The 27062-nt window shown below is 41.0% G+C and overlaps 1 protein-coding gene across 4 annotated transcripts in view; it reads right to left on the bottom strand.

The window, feature by feature from the left end:
* Window positions 1–27062, bottom strand: part of gpr180 (G protein-coupled receptor 180) — a 37251-nt gene that overhangs the window by 7011 nt on the left and 3178 nt on the right. For 3 of the 4 annotated variants that reach the window (XM_030130412.1, XM_030130409.1, XM_030130411.1), the window contains 6 exons: window positions 15337–15442; window positions 13857–14037; window positions 8657–8706; window positions 8406–8554; window positions 6863–7048; window positions 6101–6596 (listed from right to left, as the gene is read on the bottom strand). In XM_030130412.1, the coding sequence (XP_029986272.1) occupies window positions 6360–6596; window positions 6863–7048; window positions 8406–8554; window positions 8657–8706; window positions 13857–14037; window positions 15337–15442 (909 nt within the window). In that variant the 3' untranslated portion in view covers window positions 6101–6359. Of the gene's footprint in view, window positions 1–6100; window positions 6597–6862; window positions 7049–8405; window positions 8555–8656; window positions 8707–13856; window positions 14038–15336; window positions 15443–27062 lie in introns of those variants that run through there. The other variant, XM_030130410.1, reaches the window with a different exon arrangement.

Genomic DNA, 27062 nt, shown 5'->3' with positions numbered 1-27062 from the left:
AACTGGTACCTATTAGATAAATAGGATTTAAACCAGCAGAGGGCTGCTCCTCTGATGCCTCTGTTCCATTCTAATCTCTGCAGTAGGATACTGTGGTCGATAGTGTCAAAAGCTGCACTCAGGTCCAATAAGACCAGGATCGAGACCAAACCATCGTCAGCAGCTAATAACAAGTCATTGGTTACTTTGACTAATGCAGTTTCAGTGCTATGATGAGCACGAAAGCCAGACTGGAAGTGTTCAAATAAACTATTGTCCTGTAAATGCTGACACAGCTGTTTAACTACCACTCTTTCAAGAACTTTTGAGAGGAAGGGTAAATTAGATATAGGTCTGTAACTGACCAGGAGGTCAGGATCTAGAGTAGGTTTTTTCAGAAGTGGTTTAATAACTGCAAATTTAATAGATTGTGGCACGTAGCCAGTAACTAGTGAGGTATTAATTATAGTTAGAATTGTGTCAATAGTTAGGGGCAGAGTCTGTTTAAAAAGTTTGGTTGGGATTGGGTCTAAGAGGCAGGTCGATGGTTTGGAGGACATAATGATAGATGCTACATCAGCTCCATCTACAGTAGTGAAATTATCTAACATTGTAGGGGGGTTTAGAAGAGATTCTTGGTTAGTAGCCTGTGCTTTGTCAGACCTAATATTTGGAAGTAGTTCATCTATTTTGTTCCTAATAGTTGAGATTTTATCGTTAAAGAATTGTAGGAAGTCATCACAGCTGAGAGTAAGTGGGATAGAGGGTTCTACTGAACTGTGACTGTTTGTCAGCCTGGCAACAGTGCTGAACAGGAATCTAGGGTTATTCTTGTTTTTCTCGATTAAGGATGAGTAGTAACTAGTTTTAGCCTTACGCAGGGCCTGCTTATAGGCCAATAAGCTGTTTTTCCAGGCACTAAAAGAATGCTCTGAGCTGGAACGGCGCCATAGCCTCTCTAATTTACGTGCTGTTTGTTTAAAGGAACGTGTTTCGGCATTATACCAAGGAGAAGCTGGCCTTGGCTTAACAATCCTCGGCTTGAGGGGGGCAACTACATCCAGAGCAGTCTGTAGTGTGAGCATGGCACTATCAACAAACTCATCACATGCAGCAGGACTAGACATGTTCTCTACATAATCAGACAACAGGGAAGGAAATATTGGCTGAATTATCTCTCTATACCTTGAGACAGAATGATCACATAACGTCCTTTTCATCTGAGCTTTAATCACAGGTGTAGACTTATCCTCAAGCACAAACTGAAAGGTAATTAAAAAGTGGTCTGAGAGTAAGGGGTTATGGGGGAGGACAACAAGGTCACTAATCTCAATACCATATGTTAAGATCAGATCCAGGGTGTGCTTGTGACGGTGAGTTGGTTTATTTACATTTTGAACAAAGCCAATCCCATCTAATAGGCCACTAAAAGCTCCACTAAAAGAGTCATTGTCATTATCAACATGAATGTTAAAGTCCCCAACTATTAAAATCCTATCCCAGTTTAACACTACAGTGGATAAAAAGTCAGAGAATTCTGATAAAAACTGTGAGTAAGGACCAGGAGGGCGATAAACCACTACAAATAGAACTGTTTTTTTGTTTTTCCAATTGGGATCAGTAATTGACAGAAATAAACTTTCAAAGGATTGATAAGTGTGATTAGTTTTAGGGTTCAGACCTAAACTAGAGTGTGAAATTACTGCCACTCCTCCACCTCGACCAGTGCTTCTAGCTGTGTGAAAGTTCACATGACTTGGTGGCGTGGATTCATTTAGTCTCACATATTCGTTTTGCTGAAGCCAGGTTTCTGTCAGAGCCAAAATATCAATTTTATGGTCACCAATTAAGTCATTTAATAACAGAGATTTGGATGAAATAGACCTAATGTTTAGTAATCCACATTTAATATGTTTATTAGATGTCCTTTTAATTTGACTTTTAATTTGACTGCAATCCGGAACTATTTGTATTAAATTATTTGGTCTCACTCCTAAAGTCTCTATAGGGTTCGGTTTTTGAGTCTCTACTACACGAGGAACAGACACAGTCTCTATCTTCTTTCCTAAACACTGGATGTGTGACAGCTCGGGAGGGAGTGAGTGATTAACAGAGAAGTGTTTTACACTACAACTCTGCTCCCGGGCCCCCACTCTGAAGGGTCACTTTGGAAGACAAAGGCTAGCGGCCAGATTGTGAGCTAAAAGACAGGCACCCTCCCAAGTGGGATGTACGCCGTCTCTGCGAATGAGCCCGGGCTTTCCCCAGAACGCACGCCAGTTGTCAATAAAAACAATGTCGTTTTCTGGGCACCATCTAGACAACCAGCGGTTAAATGATGAGAACCTAGAGTACATCTCATCATTGACCAAATTGGGCAGGGGTCCAGAGAATACTACGGTGTCAGCCATCGACCTAGCAAGTTTACACACCGAGGCTACATTCAATTTAAGAACCTCAGATTGTCTCCGCCGGGCGTCGTTACCACCTGCGTGAATAACGATCCGGCGAAACCTAGTCCTACTCTGCTGTAAAAGCCTAAGGTTTCCTTCGATGTCACCGACTCTGGCCCCTGGGTAACACCTGACAGACACCGCTGGGAGCTTCACGTCTCTGACTATGGAGCTGCCAATTACGAGTGTATCCGGTTCAGCCGGTGTGTCGCTGAGGGGATCAAACCTATTACAGACGGGAAGCTGTTGGTGCACTAAGTTTTTGCGTTTAGCACTGCGCTTCCCCCGTACTGTCACAAATCCGTCCCTGGTCTCTCCCGGCTGCACGGGACTCGCTGGGGGGCTAACCACGCTAACATTCCTGCTACTACAAGCACGACCTGCGGTCCCTGCTGCTACCTGGGTATAGCTAGGTTTAGCCTTAGCCTCCAAAGTGCAGAGCCGTGCTTCTAACTCAGAAACCCTGGCCTCCAACCCTGACACTAAACTACACTTCCTACAGCTGCTTCTATCCTCAGTAAAGGAGGCAGGGAGCTCACTATACATACAGCACACTGAGCAGAACAGACGGGAAGAAGGTGAAGGCAGAGGGCTAGCCATAGCTCGGTTAAGCAAGGCTAGCGGAGCTAAAAGGAAAAGTTGTTTTTAATCTATGAACAAACTTTGAACAAACTTTTTAGCTAGGATCAGATGTTATTGTTGGCTCCGGGTGTGTACTGAGCCAACCAGAGACTAAATTTAACCAAGTATTAAGTTAAATCGTGGAATAAAAACGACTGAAGAGCACTAGGAAAAGAGCGACTGGCGGCAACGCAACAAGCAAACAATACACTCACCGGACGTGACGTCAGCAGAAAGAGTTCAGGGGAGCCACCTGGTCTAGAATAGAGCTGCAGTGTGTGGAGAAGCACTGGATAAACTCATCAACATCGGAACACTCATTAAGAAGACTAGGGTTAAACAGGGCACGCAGAACCTGGGCTGTGGACTCTGTAATGATCCTCCTCTTGGCCCTTCTAGGTGCAGGCTTGGGCTCCAGAGGCACACATAAGTCAAAAAACACACCACTCAAGTGGACATCCTCAACACACACATTTGTGACGTGTAAGCCCAGTGAGAAAACCAGGTCCAGGGTGTGGCCTTTCTTGTGGGTGGGGCCAGATACATGTTGTTTGAGGTTAAAAGTGTCAGTCATGGCTAAAAGTTCCATTGCTGGGCTGGATGAGTCGTTGTCGATGTGCAGATTGAAATCCCCAAGAATTCAAACCTTCTCCAGTTTTATTATTGATGTTAGGAAATCAGTCAAATGGTTTCAGAAGGCACCAGCAGGGCCAGGGGGACGGCAGATTAAGAAACAGTAAAACACACTGGACGAGCCAATCTGGATCATCTGTGACTCAAATGAGGGAAAGTCATCGGTGCTCATCCCTCTGCATATGTATTTGTCTTGGTACACTGCAGCAAGACCACCACCCCGGTGACAGGGGCGGGGCTGACCAACAGCAGAGCAGCCAGGAGGGCACAGTTCATTTAAATGAATGAACTCCCCATCCCTCTACCACGTCTGCGTCAGGAATAATGCATCCAAGTTCCTGTTGGTAAAAACCTCATTTAGGGAGAAGGATTTATTGGCAATGGAATGTGCATTTAGTAACCCAAACCGACTGGGTGGTGGTGACGTCATGGTGTTGGTGTCCGCTGTGTGTAATGGGATTTGTGTCAACCACCTACGGTGCCTTTGAGCAGAGTGAAACCCCATACGAGACCTGGATATGACAGGAATGGGGAAGAGCAAGGCAGAGGTGTAGGCTGCTGGAGATGGGGAAGGACAAGAGGAATTCACTGAGGAGTTTGACTGACAGGTGGACAGTGAGGGCCTGGGAGAGGAGGACAGATCAGCTGGGGTGGTGTTCATTCTCACTACAGGTTTTACAGCAGACTCTGAACGTGGTGATATTAGATGTGACCAGCAGGGGGAGCAGGTGGCTACAGCAGAAGAGGGAGGGCATAGTCACATAGGTGTGGGTGTGGTTTTAGTCAGGACCGCATGTTGGATGTTTTGAGCCCAGACCCTGCTGCCTAGTCTAGAGGGGTGGACACCATCAGACTTGTAGAAGGAGGAGCGGTTCCAGAACAGATTAAAGTTATCAATAAAACTGAAGCCGTTCAGAGCAGAGGCGGACTGGAGCCAGGTGTTCAGGCTGAGGAGGCGGCTGAAACGGCCCACACCACGGGCAAAGGAGGGGAGGGGCCCGGAGATGAAAACAGCCTTCCCGCATCCTTTCAATTTATCAAAGAGGTTTTTAAAATGAACCTTTGTCACTTCGGACTGTTGAAGAGAAGTGTCATTGAAGCCCACGTGAACTATGATCCGGGTAACGGTGGACGGCAGTGAGAGCAGCAGCTGAGGCAGTTCATGGAGGATGGAGGTGACAGTGGAACCAGGAAAACACCTGGTTATGGCGTTAAAGAAACGGACGTGACGGATGATGGAGTCCCCGAGGATAGCGGTGGTCGGAGGGAAAAGTGGTCGAGGAGACGGTGTTGAGGGTGAGGGGTTACTGGTCTCTCTAGGTGGACATTCCACGGGTGGACCGTCAGTGTGACGGCGGACGGCCTCTCGGAGAAGGCGGCGTCGGGCCGAGGAGCGGGGACCCTGGGATGGAAGCTTCACTGGAGGACCGGCTTTAGGACCGTCGCCTTTAACCAGCTCAGTGGCAGCCACGGTGTCAGCAGGAGCCGGTTCCCGGACAGAGCCAGGTGGGATGGGGGGCACATCAGCCGTGGCGGGGGGAGCCGGAGCATCCTCCACGGACAGGATGCCGAAGCGGTTTGATGTGCTGAGGCTCGGCGGTGATGAGACTTTGCTCGTGTTCTTTTTGCGGCCACGAATCACCACTTCAGACCAGGGTGTAGAACACGGGGGGCGAGGACAGGCAGAGGAAGGATCCCATAACACCGTATCATCACAGGAGGCTTTGGGCTTCTCTGCGCTTTTCAGAAACAGACTGGACAGTGTGGGAAGGCAGCTGGAGAAACCACAGAGCTGGGCATTTTTTTCCGCTAGTTCTGCGGAGAGGCGCAGTATTTCCTCTTTGAGATCCGCGATCATTTGGTAAGCCTTTACCAGGGTTTTGTTGGCTTGGACGAGAGGACTATCTCCGGGTGATGAGGGTGACGCCATGGTGGAAACAGCGAGATACCAGGGGCAGAGCGCGGGAAGAGGTGGGTGACAGCCACAGGTAAGGATCCACTGACAATACTTACCTGCCCGATGGAGGTTTGGGTCGATGGCGTCAAGTTAAAAAGACACGGTTAAGGGGTTAGGTTCAAGTGAGTAAGTGTTGAAAGGCAAGAAATAAGTAGTTAAAAGGCTGGATTTCTAAGAGTAGATCCGCCGGCGGTTTGACAGACGCCACGCATGCGCAGTAGCGGTAACTGTATGCACTGTGTGCAACTGTGTGGAACTGTATGTAACTGTGTAACTGTAACTATGTAACTGTGTGTAACTGTATGTAACTGTATGTAACTGTAACTGTGTGTAACTGCATGTAACTGTAACGGTGTGTAACTGTGCAACTGTGTGGAACTGTATGTAACTGTGTAACTGTAACTGTATGTAACTGTAACTATGTAACTGTGTGTAACTGTATGTAACTGTGTGTAACTGTAACTGTGTGTAACTGTATGTAATTATATGAAACTGTAACTGTGTAACTGTATGTAACTATGTACCTGTATGTAACTGTAACTGTAACTGTATGTAATTGTGTGTAACTGTATGTTTACTACTGAGCAGCTCCATCAGCCAGTGTCAACAGACTCTAAAGGGTTAGGGTTAGTGACGGGTTAGGGTTTTTAGGGTTTATTTGGGTTAGGGTTTTTTGAGTTTTATGTGTTTATTTGTGGGTTAGGGTTTTTTGAGTTTTATGTGTTTATTTGTGGGTTAGGGTTTTTAGGGTTTTTAGGGTTTTGTGTGTTTATTTGTGGGTTAGGGGTTTTAGGGTTTTTAGGGTTTTGTGTGTTTATTTGTGGGTTAGGGTTTTTAGGGTTTTTAGGGTTTTGTGTTTCTTTGTGCATCCAAACCTTGTGTCTCTGATGTTCATTGAAGACGACGGATAAGAGGACGAGGACAGGATGAGAGAGGAACCACAGGAAACAGCCCTGAAACAGAGAGACTAGAGTTAGGGTTAGGAACAGGGTAAGGCTTAGGAACAGGGTTAGGGTAAGGGTTAGGACTGTTTATATGGACAGTCTGTGTACATGTTGTGTAGTTGTAGTTGTGCACCTTTTTGAAGCTCCAGTAGAAGTCTCATTTCAGACTGTGTGTGTGTGTGTGTGTGTAGTTGCTGTTGTGTAATGGTTGTGCAGTTGTGTGTGGTTGTTGTTGTGAAGTTGTTGTGTAGTTGTGTGTAGTTGTAGTTGTGTACCTTGCTGAAGCTCCAGTAGAAGTCCCGTTTCAGCCGGCTTCTCTCAGTGGACATGCTCTGGTAGAGGACAGAGGACATGAGCAGGACCAGGACCACCCTGAAGACCAGGACCAGGACCGAGGCCAGAGTCTGGGGACTGAGGGGACTGTCCCTGTCCGAGAACTGGTCCCATAAGAGCAGGACACCCTGAAACACATGCAGTCCAGTTTAAAACACTGGGTTAGGGTTATTTAGGGTTATGATAGGGTTAGGGTTAGTGAGGGTTAGTTAGGGTTAGTTAGCATTAGTTAAGGTTAGGGTTAGTTAGGGTTAGGGTTAGTTAGGGTTAAGGTTAGTTAGGGTTAAGGTTAGTTAGGGTTAGTTAGGGTTAAGGTGGGTTAGGGTTAGTTAGCGTTAGTTAATGTTAGTTAGGGTTAGGGTTAGTTAGGTTCTTAGTTAATCACTCATGTTGTGTGGTTAAGGTTAGTTAGGGTTAGGATTAGGGTTAGTTAGGGTTAGTTAGGGCTAAGATTAGTTAGGGTTAAGTTTAGTTAAGGTTAGGGTTAGGGTTAGTTAGCATTAGTTAGGATTAGGGTTGGTTAGGTTCTTCATTAATCACTCATGTTGTGTGGTTAGGGTTAGTTAGGGTTAGTTAGGGCTAAGGTTAGTTCGGGTTAGGGTTAGTTAGGTTATTAGTTAATCACTCATGTTGTGTGGTTAGGGTTAGTTAGAAATAGTTAGGGTTAAGGTTAGTTAGGGTTAGTTAGGTTATTAGTTAATCACTCATGTTGTGTGGTTAGGGTTAGTTAGGGTTAAGGTTAGTTAGGGTTAGGGTTAGTTAGGGTTAAGGTTAGTTAGCTTATTAGTTAATCACTCATGTTATGTGGTTAGGGTTAGTTAGGGTTAAGGTTAGTTAGGGTTAGGGTTAGTTAGAGTTAAGGTTAGTTAGGGTTGGGGTTAGTTAGGGTTAAGGTTAGTTAGGGTTGGGGTTAGTTAGGGTTAGTTAGGGTAAAGGTTAGTTAGGGTTAGGATTAGTTAGAGTTAAGGTTAGTTAGGGTTAGTTAGAGTTAAGGTTAGTTAGGGTTAGGGTTAGTTAGGTTTAGGGTTAGGGTTAGTTAGGGTAAAGGTTAGTTAGGGTTAGGGTTAGTTAGAGTTAAGGTTAGTTAGGGTTAGGGTTAGTTAGGTTTAGGGTTAGGGTTAGTTAGGGTAAAGGTTAGTTAGGGTTAGGATTAGTTAGAGTTAAGGTTAGTTAGGGTTAGTTAGAGTTAAGGTTACTTAGGGTTAGGGTTAGTTAGGTTTAGGGTTAGTTAGGGTAAAGGTTAGTTAGGGTTAGGGTTAGTTAGAGTTAAGGTTAGTTAGGGTTAGTTAGAGTTAAGGTTAGTTAGGGTTAGTTAGAGTTAAGGTTAGTTAGGGTTAGGGTTAGTTAGGTTTAGGGTTAGTTAGGGTAAAGGTTAGTTAGGGTTAGGGTTAGTTAGAGTTAAGGTTAGTTAGGGTTAGGGTTAGTTAGGGTTAGGGTTAGTTGTGTTATTAGTTAATTACTCATGTTGTGTGATGTGTAGATCACCTGTGTGATGACTCCGCCCACAGTGACAGTAGTGGATGCAGGTGTTCGTTCCCAGTGCAGAGGTTTGGTCCGACCTCTGCCCAGAGTCCAGCCCAGAACCAGACTGAGCAGCAGGTACAGCAAGGACACCTGGGAAACCGAGTCCAGTACTGAAACCACAACCAACAGGGTTAGGGTTAGGATACCTGGGACACCTGGTCCAGGACTGAAACCACAACCAACAGGGTTAGGGTTAGGACAGGTGGTCGTACCTTCTGCCAGTTTTCCCATCAGTGGAATCCCAACGCCGTCCCTGGAATACCTGTAAACAGACCAGGACACGCAAACACTTTAATTCACTACCGTCTGGAGACCCTCCAGCCCATAATATACACACACAGAAGTGAGAAAACCAACAGGAACATGTGTTTTTACAGCGTTTGAACATGTGTTTTTAAAGCGTTTGAACATGTGTTTTTACAGCGTTTGAACATATGCTTTTACAGAGTTTGAACATGTTTTTACAAAGTTTGAACAAGTGTTTTTACAGCGTTTGAACATGTTTTTACAAAGTTTGAACAAGTGTTTTTACAGCGTTTGAACATGTGTTTTTACAGCGTTTGAATATGTTTTTACAGCGTTTGAACATGTGTTTTTACAGCGTTTGAATATGTTTTTACAGCGTTTGAACATGTGTTTTTACAGCGTTTGAACATGTTTTTACAGCGTTTGAACATGTGTTTTTACAGCGTTTGAACATGTTTTTACAGCGTCTGAACATGTGTTTTTAGAGTTTGAACATGTGTTTTTACAGCATTTGAACATGTGTTTTTACAGCGTTTGAACATGTTTTTACAGAGTTTGAACATGTGTTTTTACAGAGTTTGAATATGTGTTTTTACAGCGTTTGAACATGTGTTTTTACAGCATTTGAACATGTGTTTTTACAGAGTTTGAACATGTGTTTTTACAGAGTTTGAACAAGTGTTTTTACAGCGTTTGAACATGTGTTTTTACAGCGTTTGAACATGTGTTTTTACAGAGTTTGAATATGTGTTTTTACAGCGTTTGAACATGTGTTTTTACAGCGTTTGAACATGTGTTTTTACAGTTTGAACATGTGTTTTTACAGAGTTTGAACAAGTGTTTTTACAGCGTTTGAACATGTGTTTTTACAGCGTTTGAACATGTGTTTTTACAGCGTTTGAATATGTTTTTACAGCGTTTGAACATGTGTTTTTACAGCGTTAGGGTTAGGGTTAGGGTTAGGGTTAGCGTTACCCCAGCGTTAACCCAGCGTTTGAACATGTGTTTTTACAGCGTTTGAACATGTGTTTTTACAGCGTTTGAACATGTGTTTTTACAGCATTTGAACATGTGTTTTTACAGAGTTTGAACATGTGTTTTTACAGCGTTTGAATATGTGTTTTTACAGCGTTTGAACATGTGTTTTTACAGCGTTTGAACATGTTTTTACAGTTTAAACGTGTTTTTACAGAGTCTGAACATGTGTTTTTACAGCGTTTGAATATGTGTTTTTTCAGCGTTTGAACATGTGTTTTTACAGCGTTTGAACATGTGTTTTTACAGTTTGAACAAGTGTTTTTACAGAGTTTGAACATGTGTTTTTACAGCGTTTGAACATGTGTTTTTACAGTTTGAACATTTGTTTTTACAGCGTTTGAACGTGTTTTTACAGCGTTTGAATATGTGTTTTTACAGCGTTTGAACATGTGTTTTTACAGCATTTGAACATGTGTTTTTACAGTGTTTGAATATGTTTTTACAGCGTTTGAACGTGTTTTTACAGCGTTTGAACATGTTTTTACAGCGTTTGAACATGTGTTTTTACAGAGTTTGAACATGTGTTTTTACAGCGTTTGAACGTGTGTTTTTACAGCGTTTGAACATGTGTTTTTACAGAGTTTGAACAAGTGTTTTTACAGCGTTTGAACATGTGTTTTTACAGCGTTTGAACATGTGTTTTTACAGCGTTTGAACATGTTTTTACAGCGTTTGAACATGTTTTTACAGAGTTTGAACATGTGCTTTTACAGAGTTTGAATATGTGTTTTTACAGCGTTTGAACATGTGTTTTTACAGAGTTTGAACAAGTGTTTTTACAGCGTTTGAACATGTGTTTTTACAGAGTTTGAACAAGTGTTTTTACAGTGTTTGAACATGTGTTTTTACAGCATTTGAACATGTGTTTTTACAGCATTTGAATATGTTTTTACAGCGTTTGAACATGTGTTTTTACAGAGTTTGAACATGTGTTTTTACAGCATTTGAACATGTGTTTTTACAGCGTTTGAACATGTTTTTACAGCGTTTGAACATGTTTTTACAGAGTTTGAACATGTGCTTTTACAGAGTTTGAATATGTGTTTTTACAGCGTTTGAACATGTGTTTTTACAGAGTTTGAACAAGTGTTTTTACAGCGTTTGAACATGTGTTTTTACAGAGTTTGAACAAGTGTTTTTACAGCGTTTGAACATGTGTTTTTACAGCGTTTGAACATGTGTTTTTACAGCATTTGAATATGTTTTTACAGCATTTGAACATGTGTTTTTACAGAGTTTGAACATGTGTTTTTACAGCATTTGAACATGTGTTTTTACAGAGTTTGAACATGTGTTTTTACAGCGTTTGAATATGTGTTTTTACAGCGTTTGAATATGTGTTTTTACAGCGTTTGAACATGTGTTTTTACAGCGTTTGAACATGTTTTTAGTTTAAACGTGTTTTTACAGAGTCTGAACATGTGTTTTTACAGCGTTTGAATATGTGTTTTTTCAGCGTTTGAACATGTGTTTTTACAGCGTTTGAACATGTGTTTTTACAGTTTGAACAAGTGTTTTTACAGAGTTTGAACATGTGTTTTTACAGCGTTTGAACATGTGTTTTTACAGTTTGAACATTTGTTTTTACAGCGTTTCAACGTGTTTTTACAGCGTTTGAATATGTGTTTTTACAGCGTTTGAACATGTGTTTTTACAGCATTTGAACATGTGTTTTTACAGTGTTTGAATATGTTTTTACAGCGTTTGAACATGTGTTTTTACAGCGTTTGAACATGTTTTTACAGCGTTTGAACATGTGTTTTTACAGAGTTTGAACATGTGTTTTTACAGCATTTGAACATGTGTTTTTACAGCGTTTGAACATGTGTTTTTACAGCGTTTGAATATGTGTTTTTACAGCGTTTGAACATGTGTTTTTACAGCGTTTGAACATGTGTTTTTACAGTTTGAACATGTTTTTACAGCGTTTGAACATGTTTTTACAGAGTTTGAACATGTGTTTTTACAGAGTTTGAATATGTGTTTTTACAGCGTTTGAACATGTGTTTTTACAGAGTTTGAACAAGTGTTTTTACAGCGTTTGAACATGTGTTTTTACAGTTTGAACATGTGTTTTTACAGAGTCTGAACATGTGTTTTTACAGCGTTTGAATATGTGTTTTTTCACCGTTTGAACATCTGTTTTTACAGCGTTTGAACATGTGTTTTTACAGTTTGAACAAGTCTTTTTACAGAGTTTGAACATGTGTTTTTACAGCGTTTGAACATGTGTTTTTACAGTTTGAACATTTGTTTTTACAGCGTTTGAACGTGTTTTTACAGCGTTTGAATATGTGTTTTTACAGCGTTTGAACATGTGTTTTTACAGCATTTGAACATGTGTTTTTACAGAGTTTGAACATGTGTTTTTACAGAGTTTGAACAAGTGTTTCTACAGCGTTTGAACATGTGTTTTTACAGCGTTTGAACATGTGTTTTTACAGCGTTTGAATATGTTTTTACAGCGTTTGAAAATGTGTTTTTACAGCGTTTGAACATGTTTTTACAGCGTTTGAACATGTGTTTTTACAGAGTTTGAACATGTGTTTTTACAGCATTTGAACATGTGTTTTTACAGAGTTTGAACATGTGTTTTTTCAGCGTTTGAACATGTGTTTTTACAGCGTTTGAACATGTGTTTTTACAGTTTGAACAAGTGTTTTTACAGAGTTTGAACATGTGTTTTTACAGCATTTGAACATGTGTTTTTACAGTTTGAACATTTGTTTTTACAGCGTTTGAACGTGTTTTTACAGCATTTGAATATGTGTTTTTACAGCGTTTGAACATGTGTTTTTACAGCGTTTGAACATGTGGTTTTACAGCGTTTGAACATGTGTTTTTACAGCGTTTGAACGTGTTTTTACAGCGTTTGAACATGTGTTTTTACAGCATTTGAACATGTGTTCTTACAGCGTTTGAACATGTGTTTTTACAGCGCTTGAACATGTGTTTTTACAGTGTTTGAACATGTGTTTTTACAGAGTTTGAACGTGTTTTTACAGCGTTTGAACATGTGTTTTTACAGAGTTTGAACATGTGTTTTTACAGAGTTTGTCTGTGGTTAGGGTCAGGGTCTAAGTCCAGGTCTGGGTCTGGGTCTGGGTCTAGCTCTGGGTCTGGGTCTGGGTCTAAGTCTGCGTCTGGGTCTAAGTCTGGGTCTAGGTCTGGGTCTGGGTCAAGGTCTGGTTCTGGGTCTGGGTTAGTGTTAGGGTCTAGGTCTAGGTCTAGGTCTGGTCTGGGTCTATGTCTAGGTCTGGGTCTGCGTCTAGGTCTGGGTCTAGATCTGGATCTAGGTCTGGATCTGGTTCTAGGTCTAGGTCTGGGTCTGGGTCTTGGTCTAGGTCTGGGTCTAGGTCTAGGTCTGGGTCTGGGTTAGTGTTAGGGTGTAGGTCTAGGTCTGGTCTGGGTCTAGGTCTGGGTCTGGGTCTGCGTCTAGGTCTGGGTCTAGATCTGGATCTAGGTCTGGGTCTAGGTCTGGGTCTAGGTCTGGTTCTGGGTTAGGGTCTAGGTCTTGGTCTAGGTCTGGGTCTAGGTCTAGGTCTGGGTCTGGGTCAGGTCTAGGTCTGGGTCTGGGTCTGGTTCAGGGTCTGGGTCTAGTTCTGGGTCTGGGTCTAGGTCTGGGTCTGGGTCTGGGTCTAGATCTGGATCTGGGTCTAGATCTGGATCTGGGTCTAGGTCTAGGTCTGTGACTAGGTCTGCGACTAGGTCTGGTCTGGGTTAGGGTCTAGGTCAGGGTCTGGGTCTAGTTCTGGGTCAGGTCTAGGCCTGGGTCTAGGTCTGGGTCTGGGTCTGGGTCTAGGTCTGGGTCGGGGTCTGGGTTTCGGCCTGGGTCTAGGTCTAGGTCTGGGTCAGGGTCTGGGTCAGGTCTAGGTCTGAATCTAGGTCTGGGTCTAGGTCTGGGTCTGGGTTAGGGTCTGGGTCTGAGTCAGGTCTAGGTCTGGGTCTGGATCTGGGTCTAGGTCAGGGTCTGGGTCAGGTCTAGGTCTGGATCTAGGTATGGGTCTAGGTCTAGGTCCAGGTCTGGGTCTGGGTTAGGGTCTGGGTTAGGGTCTGGGTTAGGGTCTAGGTCTGAGCCTAGGTCTGGGTCACAGTCTAGGTCTAGGTCTAGGTCAGGCTTAGACAGACCTGTCCAGGTGGATGTAGTTACACAGAGCAGAGCAGCCCTGCAGAACCAGGGCCGTAGTCAGGACTTTGAGGACCGTGTGCATGGGCCCCACTTTCCTCAGAGCCTGGTACAAAGGCTGAGCGTAAACACAGGAAGTGATGAAATAGGCCAGCAGCAACAGGAAGTAGAACCTGAGGAGACCTGGAACACAACAAAGACCACTGAAAACAGTCCAGACCCAGACTTAGACCTAGACCCAGACCCAGACTCAGACCTAGACCCAGACCCTTACACAGACCTAGACCTAGACCCAGACCCTAACCCAGACCTTGACCCTGACCCAGACCCTAACCCTGATCCAGACACAGACCCAGACCAGAGCCTGACCCAGATTGGATAGTTCTGTTAGTCCATGTGTCAGTGGTTGTCAGTGGTTGTAAGTAGTTGTCAGTGGTTGTCAGTGGTTGTGGTTCTGTTGGTCCATGTGTCAGTGGTTGCCAGTGGTTGTCAGTAGTTGTCAGTGGTTGTGGTTCTGTTGGTCCATGTGTCAGTGGTTGCCAGTAGTTGTCAGTGGTTCTGTTGGTCCATGTGTCAGTGGTTGCCAGTGGATGTCAGCAGTTGTCAGTGGTTGTGGTTCTGTTGGTCCATGTGTCAGTGGTTGCCAGTGGTTGTCAGTAGTTGTCAGTAGTTGTCAGAAGTTGTCAGTAGTTGTGGTTCTGTTGATCCACATGTCAGTGGTTGCCAGTGGTTGTCAGTAGTTGTCAGTGGTTGTCAGTGGTTCTTTTGGTCCATGTGTCAGTGGTTGTCAGTGGTTGTGGTTCTGTTGGTCCATGTGTCAGTGGTTGCCAGTAGTTGTCAGTGGTTGTCAGTAGTTGTGGTTCTGTTGGCCCATGTGTCAGTGGTTGCCAACGGTTGTCAGTAGTTGTCAGTGGTTGTGGTTCTGTTGGTCCATGTGTCAGTGGTTGTCAGTGGCTGTGGTTCTATTGGTCCATGTGTCAGTGGTTGCCAGTGGTTGTCAGTAGTTGTCAGCGGTTGTCAGTAGTTGGCAGTAGTGGTCAGTGGTTGCCAGTAGTTGTGGTTCTGTTGGTAATGTGTCAGTGGTTGCCAGTGGTTGTCAGTAGTTGTCAGTGGTTCTGTTGGTCCATGTGTCAGTGGTTGTCAGTAGTTGTAGTTCTCCTGGTGTATGTGTCAGTGGTTGTCAGTAGTTGTCAGTTGTTGTGGTTCTGTTGGTCCATGTGTCAGTGGTTGTTAGTGGTTGTGGTTCTGTTGGTCCATGTGTCAGTGGTTGTTAGTGGTTGTGGTTCTGTTGGTCCATGTGTCAGTGGTTGTTAGTGGTTGTGGTTCTGTTGGTCCATGTGTCAGTGGTTTTCAGTGGTTCTGTTGGTCCATGTTTTAGTAGTTGTCAGTGGTTGTCAGTAGTTGTCAGTGGTTGTCAGTAGTTCTGTTGGTCCATGTGTCAGTAGTTGTAAGTGGGTGTCAGTAGTTGTCGCTGGTTCTGACCCGCCTCCTCGGCGCTAAAGTGCTCCAGTGGATTTCCAGCAGAATCTGGATTCAGCAGCAAAACAGTGAAACTGAGGTCTGAGCGAGAAGGAAGCACTGGAGCATCCTGTAAACAAACAAGCAAACAAGTAAATAAACAAGTCCAACAAAAACAAGTAAACAAACAAGTAAAATAACATGTAAACACAAACAAGTAAACACAAACGTAAACACAAACAAGTCCAACACAGATAAGTAAACACAAACTAGTAAACAAACAAGTCCAACACAAACAAGTAAACACAAACAAGTCCAACACAAACAAGTCCAACACAGACAAGTAAACACAAACTAGTAAACAAACAAGTCCAACACAAACAAGTAAACACAAACAAGTCCAACACTAAAAAGTAAACACAAACAAGTAAACAAAAAAAGTAAATATAAACAAGTCCAACACACACATGTAAACACAAACAAGTTAACACAAACAAGTCCAACACAAACAATTGTACACAAACAAGTAAACAAACAAGTAAAAACAAACAAGTAAACAAACAAGTAAAAACAAAAGAGTAAAATAACATGTAAACACAAACAAGTAAACACAAAAGTAAACACAAACAAGTCCAACACAAACACATCCAACACAGATAAGTAAACACAAACTAGTAAACAAACAAGTCCAACACAAACAAGTAAACACAAACAAGTCGAACACAAAAAAGTAAACGGAAAAAGTAAACACAAACAAGTCCAACACAAACAAGACAAACACAAACAAGTAAACACAAACAAGTCCAACACAAAGAAGTAAACACAAACAAGTCCAACACAAACAAGTAAACACAGACAAGTCCAACACAAACAAGTCCAATACAGACAAGTAAACACAAACAAGTAAACAAACAAGTAAACACAAACAAGTCCAACACTAAAAAGTAAACACAAACAAGTAAACAGAAAAAGTAAACACAAACAAGTCCAACAAAAACAAGTAAACACAAACAAGTAAACAAATATGTAAACACAAACAAGCAAAAAACAAGTAAACACACAAGTAAACACAAACAAGTAAACACAAACAAGTAAACACAGATAAGTCCAACACAAACAAGTCCAACACAAAAAAGTAAACACAAGCAAGTCCAACACAAGTAAACAAACAAGTCCAACACAAACAAGTAAACAGAAATAAGTCAACACCAACAAGTCCAACACAAACAAGTAAACACAAACAAGTCCAACACAAACATGTCCAACACACTCAAGTAAATGCAAGCAAGTCCAACACAAACAAGTAAACACAAACAAGTCCAACACAAACAAGTAAACACAATCAAGTCCAACATAAACAAGTCCAACACAAGCAAGTAAACTATCGAAGCAAATCTTTCATCAGAGATTGAAAGGCTATATTTTGCAGTAATTTAGGTTGAAAGGTTGTATTTTGCAATATTTTTTTGAATGGTTGTATTTCATAATTTGAATTTTTTTTTAAAGTTGAATTTTTTTATTTTTTTTTTTTGAATTGTTGAATTTTTACACATAGATTTTCATATTCTGAATTCAATTATTCCAAAATTTTTTTAAAATTCAATATTCTCAAATACAATGTGTTTCAAATTCAATCTAAAAAAATTAAACCTAAAAAAATTCAACATAACATCTTGACCAGGCAAAACCAATGAAGTACCAAGCCGCTCGATCTAACTTTCACCTAATCATGCATCAACCATCAATCATGCATATCATTTGATGCTCAGATGGCAGCGCCATAGACATACATACTTTTTTTTTTTTTTTTAGAACAGCACAATTTACAATTAAAAAATATTGTTTTTCATATCAAGCAACATACATAAATATGCACTGCTGCTGCCCATTAGAGTGACGTGCCTACAGGGCGCCCATCGTAGCCCAGTGCAGCTAAGCTAGCACAGTGCTACTCACTGCTACTGCACATTAAGTCTACAAAGGAAAGAGGTGTTCGTTTGCACTATTAAAGGGATCGTAAATCACTCAATTGTTAACATATATTTACGCGGGTTGTTTGTTACAAACGCCAGACATAGAGGACAGATAGAGACATAAATAGAACAAAAGGAACTCAGAAAACATCAAGAGACATAAATAGAACAAAAGGAACTCAGAAAACGTCAAGGTGTGTTCAGGTCTTTATTTTAAAGAATTGCTTTAAGCGTATATATTGCATTTGATTATTACTATCATAAAAATACTATTATTATCACTATCATAAATAATGCTATTATAATTTGACTATTATAACAACCAAAATCCTAATTAATATTGCTATTATCACTGCCATAGTATCATTATTATTATTATAACTTTGAAATATTTGAGATAAGTGCAAGAACATAAAGAATCCCCCTAGAAAATATTTACAAATGTACAAGAATATTTCCCAGAGCTGCCGTTCATTAATCAGGCCTGTGGAAGATAAAACCCCTGAAAACAGAGAACTGTTTTTCACAGCTTTGATTATTTATTTCAGATATCAACATTTAAAACCAGTACAAGAAAAATCAACATTAACCTTCATCCTACCAACATATTTCATCTCCTAATCCTACCAACTGAGGTCCATGTGGACCCCACTGTGATATATGGTGATATGACATCTTAGTAACAGACAAGAAATGTCATTTCATTTTGGAATGTTTTTATTACGTATGAAAACAGTTTGCATCATAAAACACCGTTACAATAACTAAATGTGTAAGAATGAGGGTGATACAAATTAAAAATACAAATTCCTCCTCACAGCTGTCCTCTGCCTCTAAAGTCCACCTGAGGGCTTGTGCAGCAGTGGATCTAGCTCTTCTATTTCTATTCACCATCACTAACTGAAACAAATAATAAAATTATATTTTAGATGCTCATTATGGACTAAGAAAAACCACCATTCAACTGGGGTCCATTTGGACCCCGATCACAAATTGAATACAGTACCCATTATGTCAGATTGTTTTTGGAACTAATAGAAGCAACTGAACATGGACATACAGACAAACTCCAGCACAAAGGGATGATTCAATGAATGACACAGCAGAGACAGAACAATCATGTCCTGGGGTCCAGTTGGACCCAGCTGGTAGGATGAAGGTAAAAATAAAAACATATTCCAAAAGGAGCAGGATGAAGTTCAACTTATTTACTTTACCTTACGCTATAATTTTCCTGAGCGTACATTCTCATGTCAGCTCTTCTAAACCTAACAAACCTTAAACATGTCCAAATCCATTCTGACTACGCCTGCACAAAACACAAAATGTTACTCACATCAAAAATAAACTGTCCATTTCATGACAGTGTTACATGTCAAACTGATCATACTGTAACACATCTGAACTAATACTTTGGTCATATTTTCTTAACATTTTTGTTTTGATTGACCTTTTAAATGTGTTATTTGATGTAACTTCCTTTAATTCATCATTGAAGTTGTTCAGTAAGTTGATTCCTGAAGTCATTGTTATAGTCAAAGTGGTGCAGCCTCATTTTGACAAACATAGATACTAGTCTCAGTCTGTGTGAATGGTGGTTATCAGTGCCAAACCCTGTTTCTTCAATATGTTCCCTGAGTAAAAACACATGCTCTGTGTCAACCTCTTCCTGGACAACATGTGTCAATGCTGACACGTTGGGAGTTTGTCCTCATTGGACCTGGACAATCACCTGCTCTGCTGCTTTCATCACCTTTATACAAAATAAATAAAAAATGGAATATATGAAACCGCAAAATGCATCAGAATGCCTAATGTGATGTGATGATTTGATATGAGCTTTAATTTTTACTGTCTGTAACAAAACCTAATCTGTAGGATTAAAGTAGTTCATGAATTTAACAAGTAGGCAACATGAAGAATACTGGAGTAATGTATGAGGATGGATGGAGCAGAAGAAGATGGACAGACTGTCCAATAAACAAATACTGTAGAAATTAGGCCTGTAAGGGTACATGTACCGAACCGAACCGTTTCAGTTCACACCTGTTCGGTTCGGTACACAGCTGTACCGAAACGGCACAGTATGAGAAAAAGAAAAAGGAACAGAAGACGCTGTTCCATGCGGAACTTTAAATCCGCACAAGTTCCACACGGACATATTGAAGTAGCACACAGTGACCCGAAATATGAAATAGCTGCTGCCCATAAGGTTAAAAAAAAACAACAAATATGATGTGAACCTGAAGGGAAGAGGCTGAAGACCCTCCACCATCATTACAGTCCTGTTTGGGATCACTATGGGTTCAGGTGAAAGAAAACGAGGAAAGGGAAGACAAACATTGTTTGCTGCCTGTGAACTACGGTTGTTCTAAAACACTGACACTAGCTCTGTCTGTCTGTCTCTCTCACACACACACACACGATGTATAATAAAGGAATAGAACCCGGGAGTTGGAACTTGGAAAGGAGTTGAAAGGATGTAAAGTTTCACTTTCGTTTCACACCAGCGTTAGTTACGTTAGTTATGGACTGAACCCCCATGTACCCCCCCCTCCCCGCGCGCCTCCAACAAAAAAAAAACCCTCCGTGTTTTTGTCAAGTCGCACCCTGCACGCACGCACACACACACACACACACACACACACAAGTACACAGTGTCCTAAACAGTTTTTTCGCTGTTCTAAAATAAATAATTAGGTTAATTTATTTGTCAATGTTGCTCTTCAGTTTGTTTAAACAGAATACCAGTTTACCCTCTTCTTAATGTTGCACTTCATATGGAATTTTTTTGTTGTTATTTTAATGCAGAGTGTGAACTGACAGAACTGGGATTAGATTTTTGTTGTTTGTTCAAAACTCCCTTTCAGGGAAAAGTGCAATACTAATGTTTAAAATACATTTAGTAATATTTTATTTTCTATTTGATTTATAGCAGCAGAATTATATTATTCCTGTTTTTCTATATTCTATTGTCTCCCAAAATTTGTGGAAGAATGTTCAAAAATTCATTAATGCATTAAAGACATTTTGAGGGGTTTTCTTTCTTTCTTTCCGTACTGAACCGAAAAAAACCAAACTGTGGCTTTCAAAACCGAAAACGTACCAAACCGAATATTTTGTGTACCATTACAGGCCTAGTAGAAATGTATGAGGATGGATGGAGCAGAGGAAGATGGACAGACTGTCTAATAAACATCTGCCTTCACACCATGAAGGTGGAGTGTGAGGGTGAACTCTCTCTATGCTAACTTCTGATATGAAGTTAGCATAAACTAATGAGTAAAACCCCTTTAAATAATAATGAAGGAGGAGTCTGAGTGTAAACATGAAGCACCTATATGAAATATTTAAATCAGTATTTCCATTTGACCAGAGGATCGTTCCAGTCTGTCCTTCAGCTCTTCATATATGAGCTTCTATCCCTGGAAAAATGGAAGAAGGGAGGAGAACAGAGTGCTGTTTGTACCTCGTCACTTCCACTGCTGCTCACATGCTTCATGTCGTCCCTCAGTCCCACTGTGGACACCTTGGGTATGACGTCTTAGTGTCAGGGACACATGTTCAACAGCTACAGTAGGTTTCAATGGATGTTCATGTGAATTTGAGTGGGTCTAAAATGAGTGTCAGAAAGCAGCTGTGATGGAGGTTTGAATGTGACCAGGGCCTTGATGCTCTCATGTGTTTGAGAATGATTCCATGTGAATACGTCCAACATTAGTCTGAGGGTCCGCCTCATGGAAATGCTGAGGTCAGTCCATCGGCAGGCTCTCTTCAGCTTTCCTCGAAGCTTTTGTGGTCCTTGATGGTGCTGCTAAAAATAAGAAACAGAATACAAAATTTAAGAAAAGTATGAAGCATCTGGAAATGCACTGTGCTTTATTCCTAAACATGCAGACAGAAAAAAAGTTTAGAAACATGTGGCATTAAGTAGTTATCAGATACTTACAAAGATCTGTGAATCACAGACATTGGTGTTTCAGCCAAATTGCACGTATACCTTTGTACTTATCTTTTCAAACAACTGCCTTTGGAAAACCTTAGAAATGTGAGAAAAGTCTTCAGAGATGTAAAAAAACTGTCTACAACAAAAAAGAATGTTCACCATTCACATAAAGGGTCAGTCCATAATCCATAGGTCTTCATATTAATTACATCCAATATCTATCATTAACTGTCATCTATTAAATGCTGTATTCTAACAGATCAATGACTGCGATCTAAGGTCTGTTTTTGTTGTTGTTTTTTTTTACCAAGAGGCAGTTTGTAGATAAATACCATTGCATTTTAACCTCAGTTTTGTCTCACTTGTGAGCAGCTGTGGGATTGTAGCTCCACATTATATAATAACAGTGCAATATGTAATAATGGAATCATTTTTTTACCTCATTATGTAATAGCACCTCAGTTTGTAATAAAATTCTTGAACGTATTTTGTAATAAACTTTGCTGCATTTTGTAATAGCTTAACATAACAGTTATTGCAAAATACGTGTAGCACTTTTTAAAAAAAAAAAAAAAATTAATAATTTGGTGCATTATGTAATTAACCATCGAAAAACCATTGAAATTAGAAAAGCACTCAGAGAGCACAGACCTCCGCCAAGGCAGATCAGTGCCTCCCCCACCCCCCCAATCACCACCAAAATTTAATCATTTGTTCCTTGTGCCAGTATCATTTCCTGAAATTTTCATCCAAATCCGTCCTTAACTTTTTGAGTTATCTTGCACACAGACAGACAGACAGACAAACCAACGCCGGCAAAAACAGAACCTCCTTGGCGGAGGTAACTAGAAGCACTCGGAGAGCGCAGACCTCCGCCAAGGCTGATCAGTGGCCCCCCCCGTGGGCCCCCCCATGCCAAGGAGGTTATGTTTTTGCCAGGGTTTGTTTGTTTGTTTGTCTGTCTGTCTGTCTGTTTGTCTGTTCCTTAGTGTGCAACATAACTCAAAAAGTTATGGACAGATTTTGATGAAATTTTCAGGGTTTGTTGGAAATGGGCCCCCCCCGTGGGCCCCCCCACCCCCGATCACCACCAAAATTTAATCATTTCTTCCTTATCCCATTTCCAACAAACCCTGAAAATTTCATCAAATCTGTCTATAACTTTTTGAGTTATGTTGCACACTAACGGACAGACAAACAGACAGACAGACAAACAAACAAACCCTGGCAAAAACATAACCTCCTTGGCGGAGGTAATTAACGCCTTAATTGGAAAAACCATCATACTAGCAGAACAACATTAGGCATTCCAGCTTAAATAGAATTCATTAAAAAAAAAAAAATTGTCAAATGTTTCTTTGGTCAAACCTAAATCAAATGTAACTGTGTATTCATTATAATGGGGAATGTGTTTGCAAACTAGAGACAAAAGCTGCACTAATTAAGTATTACTAACAAGAAACTTACGGGTGCACTTACATTTCTGAAATTATTACAAAATGCAGCAAAGTTATTTAAGAAATCCGTTAAAGATTTTTTTTTTTTTTTTTTTTTTAAATTAATTACTTCTGACAGACAGAAATAATACACATACATACACAGACAAGGCTGGGATGGGGGTGGGGGTTACAGAGCATTATATTAGTACAATTTGTTACACAAAAAACAACAGGACCGTCAAATTTACAGATATTTTTTTTAGCAAACAAGATTTGACAGTGGCCCATGGCCCTGGTGTTTATAATCACTGGTAGAGTTCCAAAAAAGTGAGGCCTGTTCCATGGAAGGAGGTCCAGAAAGTCCCAGTACCAGCTGTCTGTACTAATACTGTTGTGTTTGAGTTCTAACCAGTTCCAAAGATTTTATTACAAAATAGGGTGAAAGATTATTACATCATTACATATGGCACCGTTATTACAGGATGCAGCGCTACAGAGACATCGTAAATGGAGCTGGTAGAGCCTGGACACAGAGCAGAGGGTTTCTACCGGGCCGGTCTGATTTATATCACCACCAACCTGCTGACTCAAATGTATTCCTTACTTACACCTTACCTGTGAAAGGTGATTCCACCAGATCTTGTGTTTATGTTCCACTTGTTAGAACAGCCATAAGCGCCACAGAAGTCCGGTGACCTGTCGAGCCACCCTACCCGTTGAGTTGAGCTACTTAGCGCTACTGAGCATGCACATGCCCCTAAGCGTTTTCACAGTTTAAATGCCCATCGATTTGTGCTCCCCCAGGCAGAAGTGAGTCATATTCTGTACATATATTTCTTTAACTTTCAATTTTCTACTTTATTTATCCTTAGAAAAGGAAATTTGGTGTGCAGCAGGGGTCATAAACACATAAGCACATACGCAAAAACACATACACAGAAACAGCACCCCCATATGCCACCCCAATAAAATTACATAAAACAGGACAACACACAATGGAGGCACTCCCCTTCCCAACACAAGTAAAAAAAAAAAAAAAAAAAAAAAAAAGGTCCAATTGGGCAGTACACAAGTTAATTGCCATATGGCCATGGGCCTTAAAAAATAAATAATCACATAAAAGGATTTTAAAAATTGACATATGAAGAAGAAAAAAAAAAAAAACCCTAGATATCAGCTACGTGAATTCAGATTCCTAAAAACCGCAGGAATAAAGGAGTCCCTAGCCCGTCCAGTTCTCAATTGAGGAAGCCTAAAACGGCGACCAGAGGGGAGCAAATTAAACTCCCCAAAAAGTGGGTGATCAGGGCAGTTTAAACTGTGTTTGGCCTTACCGCTGAGCCGTTTATCATATATGTCCTGCAGCTGGGTTAGCTGGACCCCTACCACCTTTGATGCTGCATTTACCAGCCTAGTTAGCTTCTTCTTGTTGGTCATTGAAAGACCACCATACCACAGCACAATGCAAAATGTTCAAACAGACTGAATAAAACACTGGTCAAACACAGTCATCAGAGTCCTGCACACATTAAACGATTTCATCTGTCTTAAAAAGAAAAGTCTCTGTTGGGCCTTTTCACACACCGCCTCTGTATTACAGTCAAATGATCATTTCCTATCAATAATGGTCCCTAAGTATTTGTATTCATCCACATTTTCAACGACCTTATTTTGAATAACGGTTTGTAATCCATTATGGGGAGACCTACGGAAATCAATAGTCATATCTTTGGTTTTGGAGACATTGATGGACAGGTAAAAGTTTTCACACCAAGAGGTAAAATCATCCACTCCAGGACCATGCCCGTCCTCCTCATTGTTTAAAAGGCTCACTATGACTGTATCGTCTGCAAATGTCACATAGTGCTTATTCTCATCCTGCTCCTACAATCATTAGTGTATAAAATAAAAAGCAATGGCGTAAGTACACAGCCCTGAGGAGAGCCTGTAGAGGAAAGAGATTTAAAGGACAGGGCTCTATTAACCCTCACACTGTGACCTGTCACATAAAAAATCCACTATCCAGCCAACTAAGGTGGTATCCAAATTAAAAAAAGTCTGGAGTTTCTCAGCCAACAAAAAGGGCTGAATAGTGTTGAATGCTGAAGAGAAGTCAATAAATAGGAGCCTAGCATGAGTTTTTGGGGTCTCCAGATGTCGATAGAGGGACTTTAACAAAGTAAGTTTTGGATCCTCACCACCTCTGCCAGCCCTATAAGCAAACTGAAGTGGATCTAACTGATCCTCCACCTGCTTCAATAACTCCTGCTTCACCAATTTTTCAAGGGTCTTCATCACCAATGAGGTGAGAGCCATGGGTCGGAAGTCATTCAGGATCTTGGGATTTTTGCACTTAGCCACAGGAATGATGGTGGCATGTTTTCGGCACTGTTTGTGTCTGGAGGGATTGAGTGAAAATTACCGTAAAGATCTCACTTAACTGACTAGCACAAGACTTAAGCACCCGACCACTGATGTGGTCAGGGCCAGGACTTTTCCTAACCTTGGTGTGTTTAAATAAATTTTCAACCTTAGAGACGTCAATTTCCAAAGCTGAAGAGTCACTAACGAAATTCTTCCTCATATTATTAATTCTCTCACTAAAATCACTGTTAGAAAATCTCATATAAAAACTGTTTAATTCATTAGCTAACTGCTCATCTGAATTAAATCCATTTAAAAACAAAGTGCTGCTGCCTTTATTTAGGCCGGTCATCATTTCCATGCCATTCCACACAGATCTGAGGTCTGACTTGCTGAATTTGGCCTCAATTTTATTCTTATAATGGAGTTTAGCCTTCGCAATTTCAGCCTGCACAACCCTCCTAATTTCAGCATATGCAACCATATCACCACTATTAAAAATAGCTCTCTTTTTCCTTAACAGGTTTTTCAGTTCCTTGGATATCCAGGGCTTATTATTGGGGTAGGAAATGACTGACTTAGTTGGGATTGCACAGTCCACACAGAAGGAGATGTAACTGCATACAACATCTATCAGTTCACCAATGCTGCTGGATGCATCCTGGAAGACCGTCCAGTCAGTGCTGTCCAAACAGCCCTGGAAAGCCAGAGTGCTGTCCTCATTCCACACTTGGACCGTACGTGCCTGTACTTTGTCTCTGTGCAGTACAGGTCTATATGTGGGGAGAAGGTGCACCACATTGTGGTCAGAGAATCCAATAGGGGGACCCGCAACAGACTTATAGGCACCCTTAATAGAACCATAACAGAGGTCCAGTGTCCTGATACCCCGAGTGGGGCAGGTGACATATTGGTAAAAACCGCCCAGTGAGTTTTTACAGTTAACATGGTTAAAATCGCCAAGGAAGAAGCATGGGGCATCAGGGGAGATAGATTGGAGTCTTTGGGCTACTGAGAAGATAACATCAGAAGCGGTCTTCTTAATAGTGCCTTTTGAGTAGTAAGCATGGAAGCAATTCTGTGCACGAAAGACAGACGTAGAATATTAACGTTAGATGATAATAGCGCAAGGAAGTTCTCATTGTGTGATATAGCATTAAGTGCGTGGGTCAGGTGGGTGTTAATGGTGTTTAGATTATTGTTTGTTAGTTCAACAGACGCCAATAATGGTAGCCGACCATTTAACTGACTACATCTATGTTAACAATTCCTGTAAGCAATTACATGTGCACGAAGGATAGACGTAGAATATTGAAGTGAGACGATAATAACGTAAATTATGGTGTTTCTGTAGTAGGAGCTTTATTTAATAGAAGTTATAAGCCTGTGGAAATGTTACCTGTAGTGGGAGTTTTATTTGATAGAAGTTATAAGCCTGTCGAAATGAGCTTCCTCTATCCATATTCAGATAAATAAGTAAATAATGGTGTTTTTCTACAGTCGAAGCATTATTTCATTTTCAAATAGGCGTGTCGAAACGTAAGTAGCATGTTTTGACGGGGTAGCGTCAATCAATAGACGTCGCTGTCGATATGAGCTACTGGTAGCTTACTTCGACGGAGCAGCTCAACTCGACAGAACACCAGCATCATTTACGGCTCTGTCAGAAGATTGTCTGTTGGAAACATTATGTAGAATTTGGATTTGGGTCGTAAAACCGACATTTTTTTAAAAATGCCAAAGCATCCAGTATCATACCTACATGTGTGATGTTTTCAACAAATCAAACCATTTGGAAATCGGCCAAAATATCAGCATTAACCTGCGGCACATTCAGAGGAGAGCATGGAGGCTAACTTCGGATGCTAGCGTTAGCACGGATGCTAAAGTCATTAAAAATTCAACATCAGCAAACTGAAAACTCAACAGAATTATTATAGGATGAGTTGGATAGTACAAACAAGTTACAGGAGTCTGTCCCTCTTTAAGTCATGAATAATAACTTTAATGAACTTTTATTGGCAGAGC

This window comes from Sphaeramia orbicularis, unplaced genomic scaffold, assembly GCF_902148855.1.
Source record: "Sphaeramia orbicularis unplaced genomic scaffold, fSphaOr1.1, whole genome shotgun sequence".
NCBI lineage: Eukaryota > Metazoa > Chordata > Actinopteri > Kurtiformes > Apogonidae > Sphaeramia > Sphaeramia orbicularis.
The sequence above is the reverse complement of the archived record's forward strand: the minus strand, read 5'-3'. Positions and strand labels throughout refer to the sequence as shown.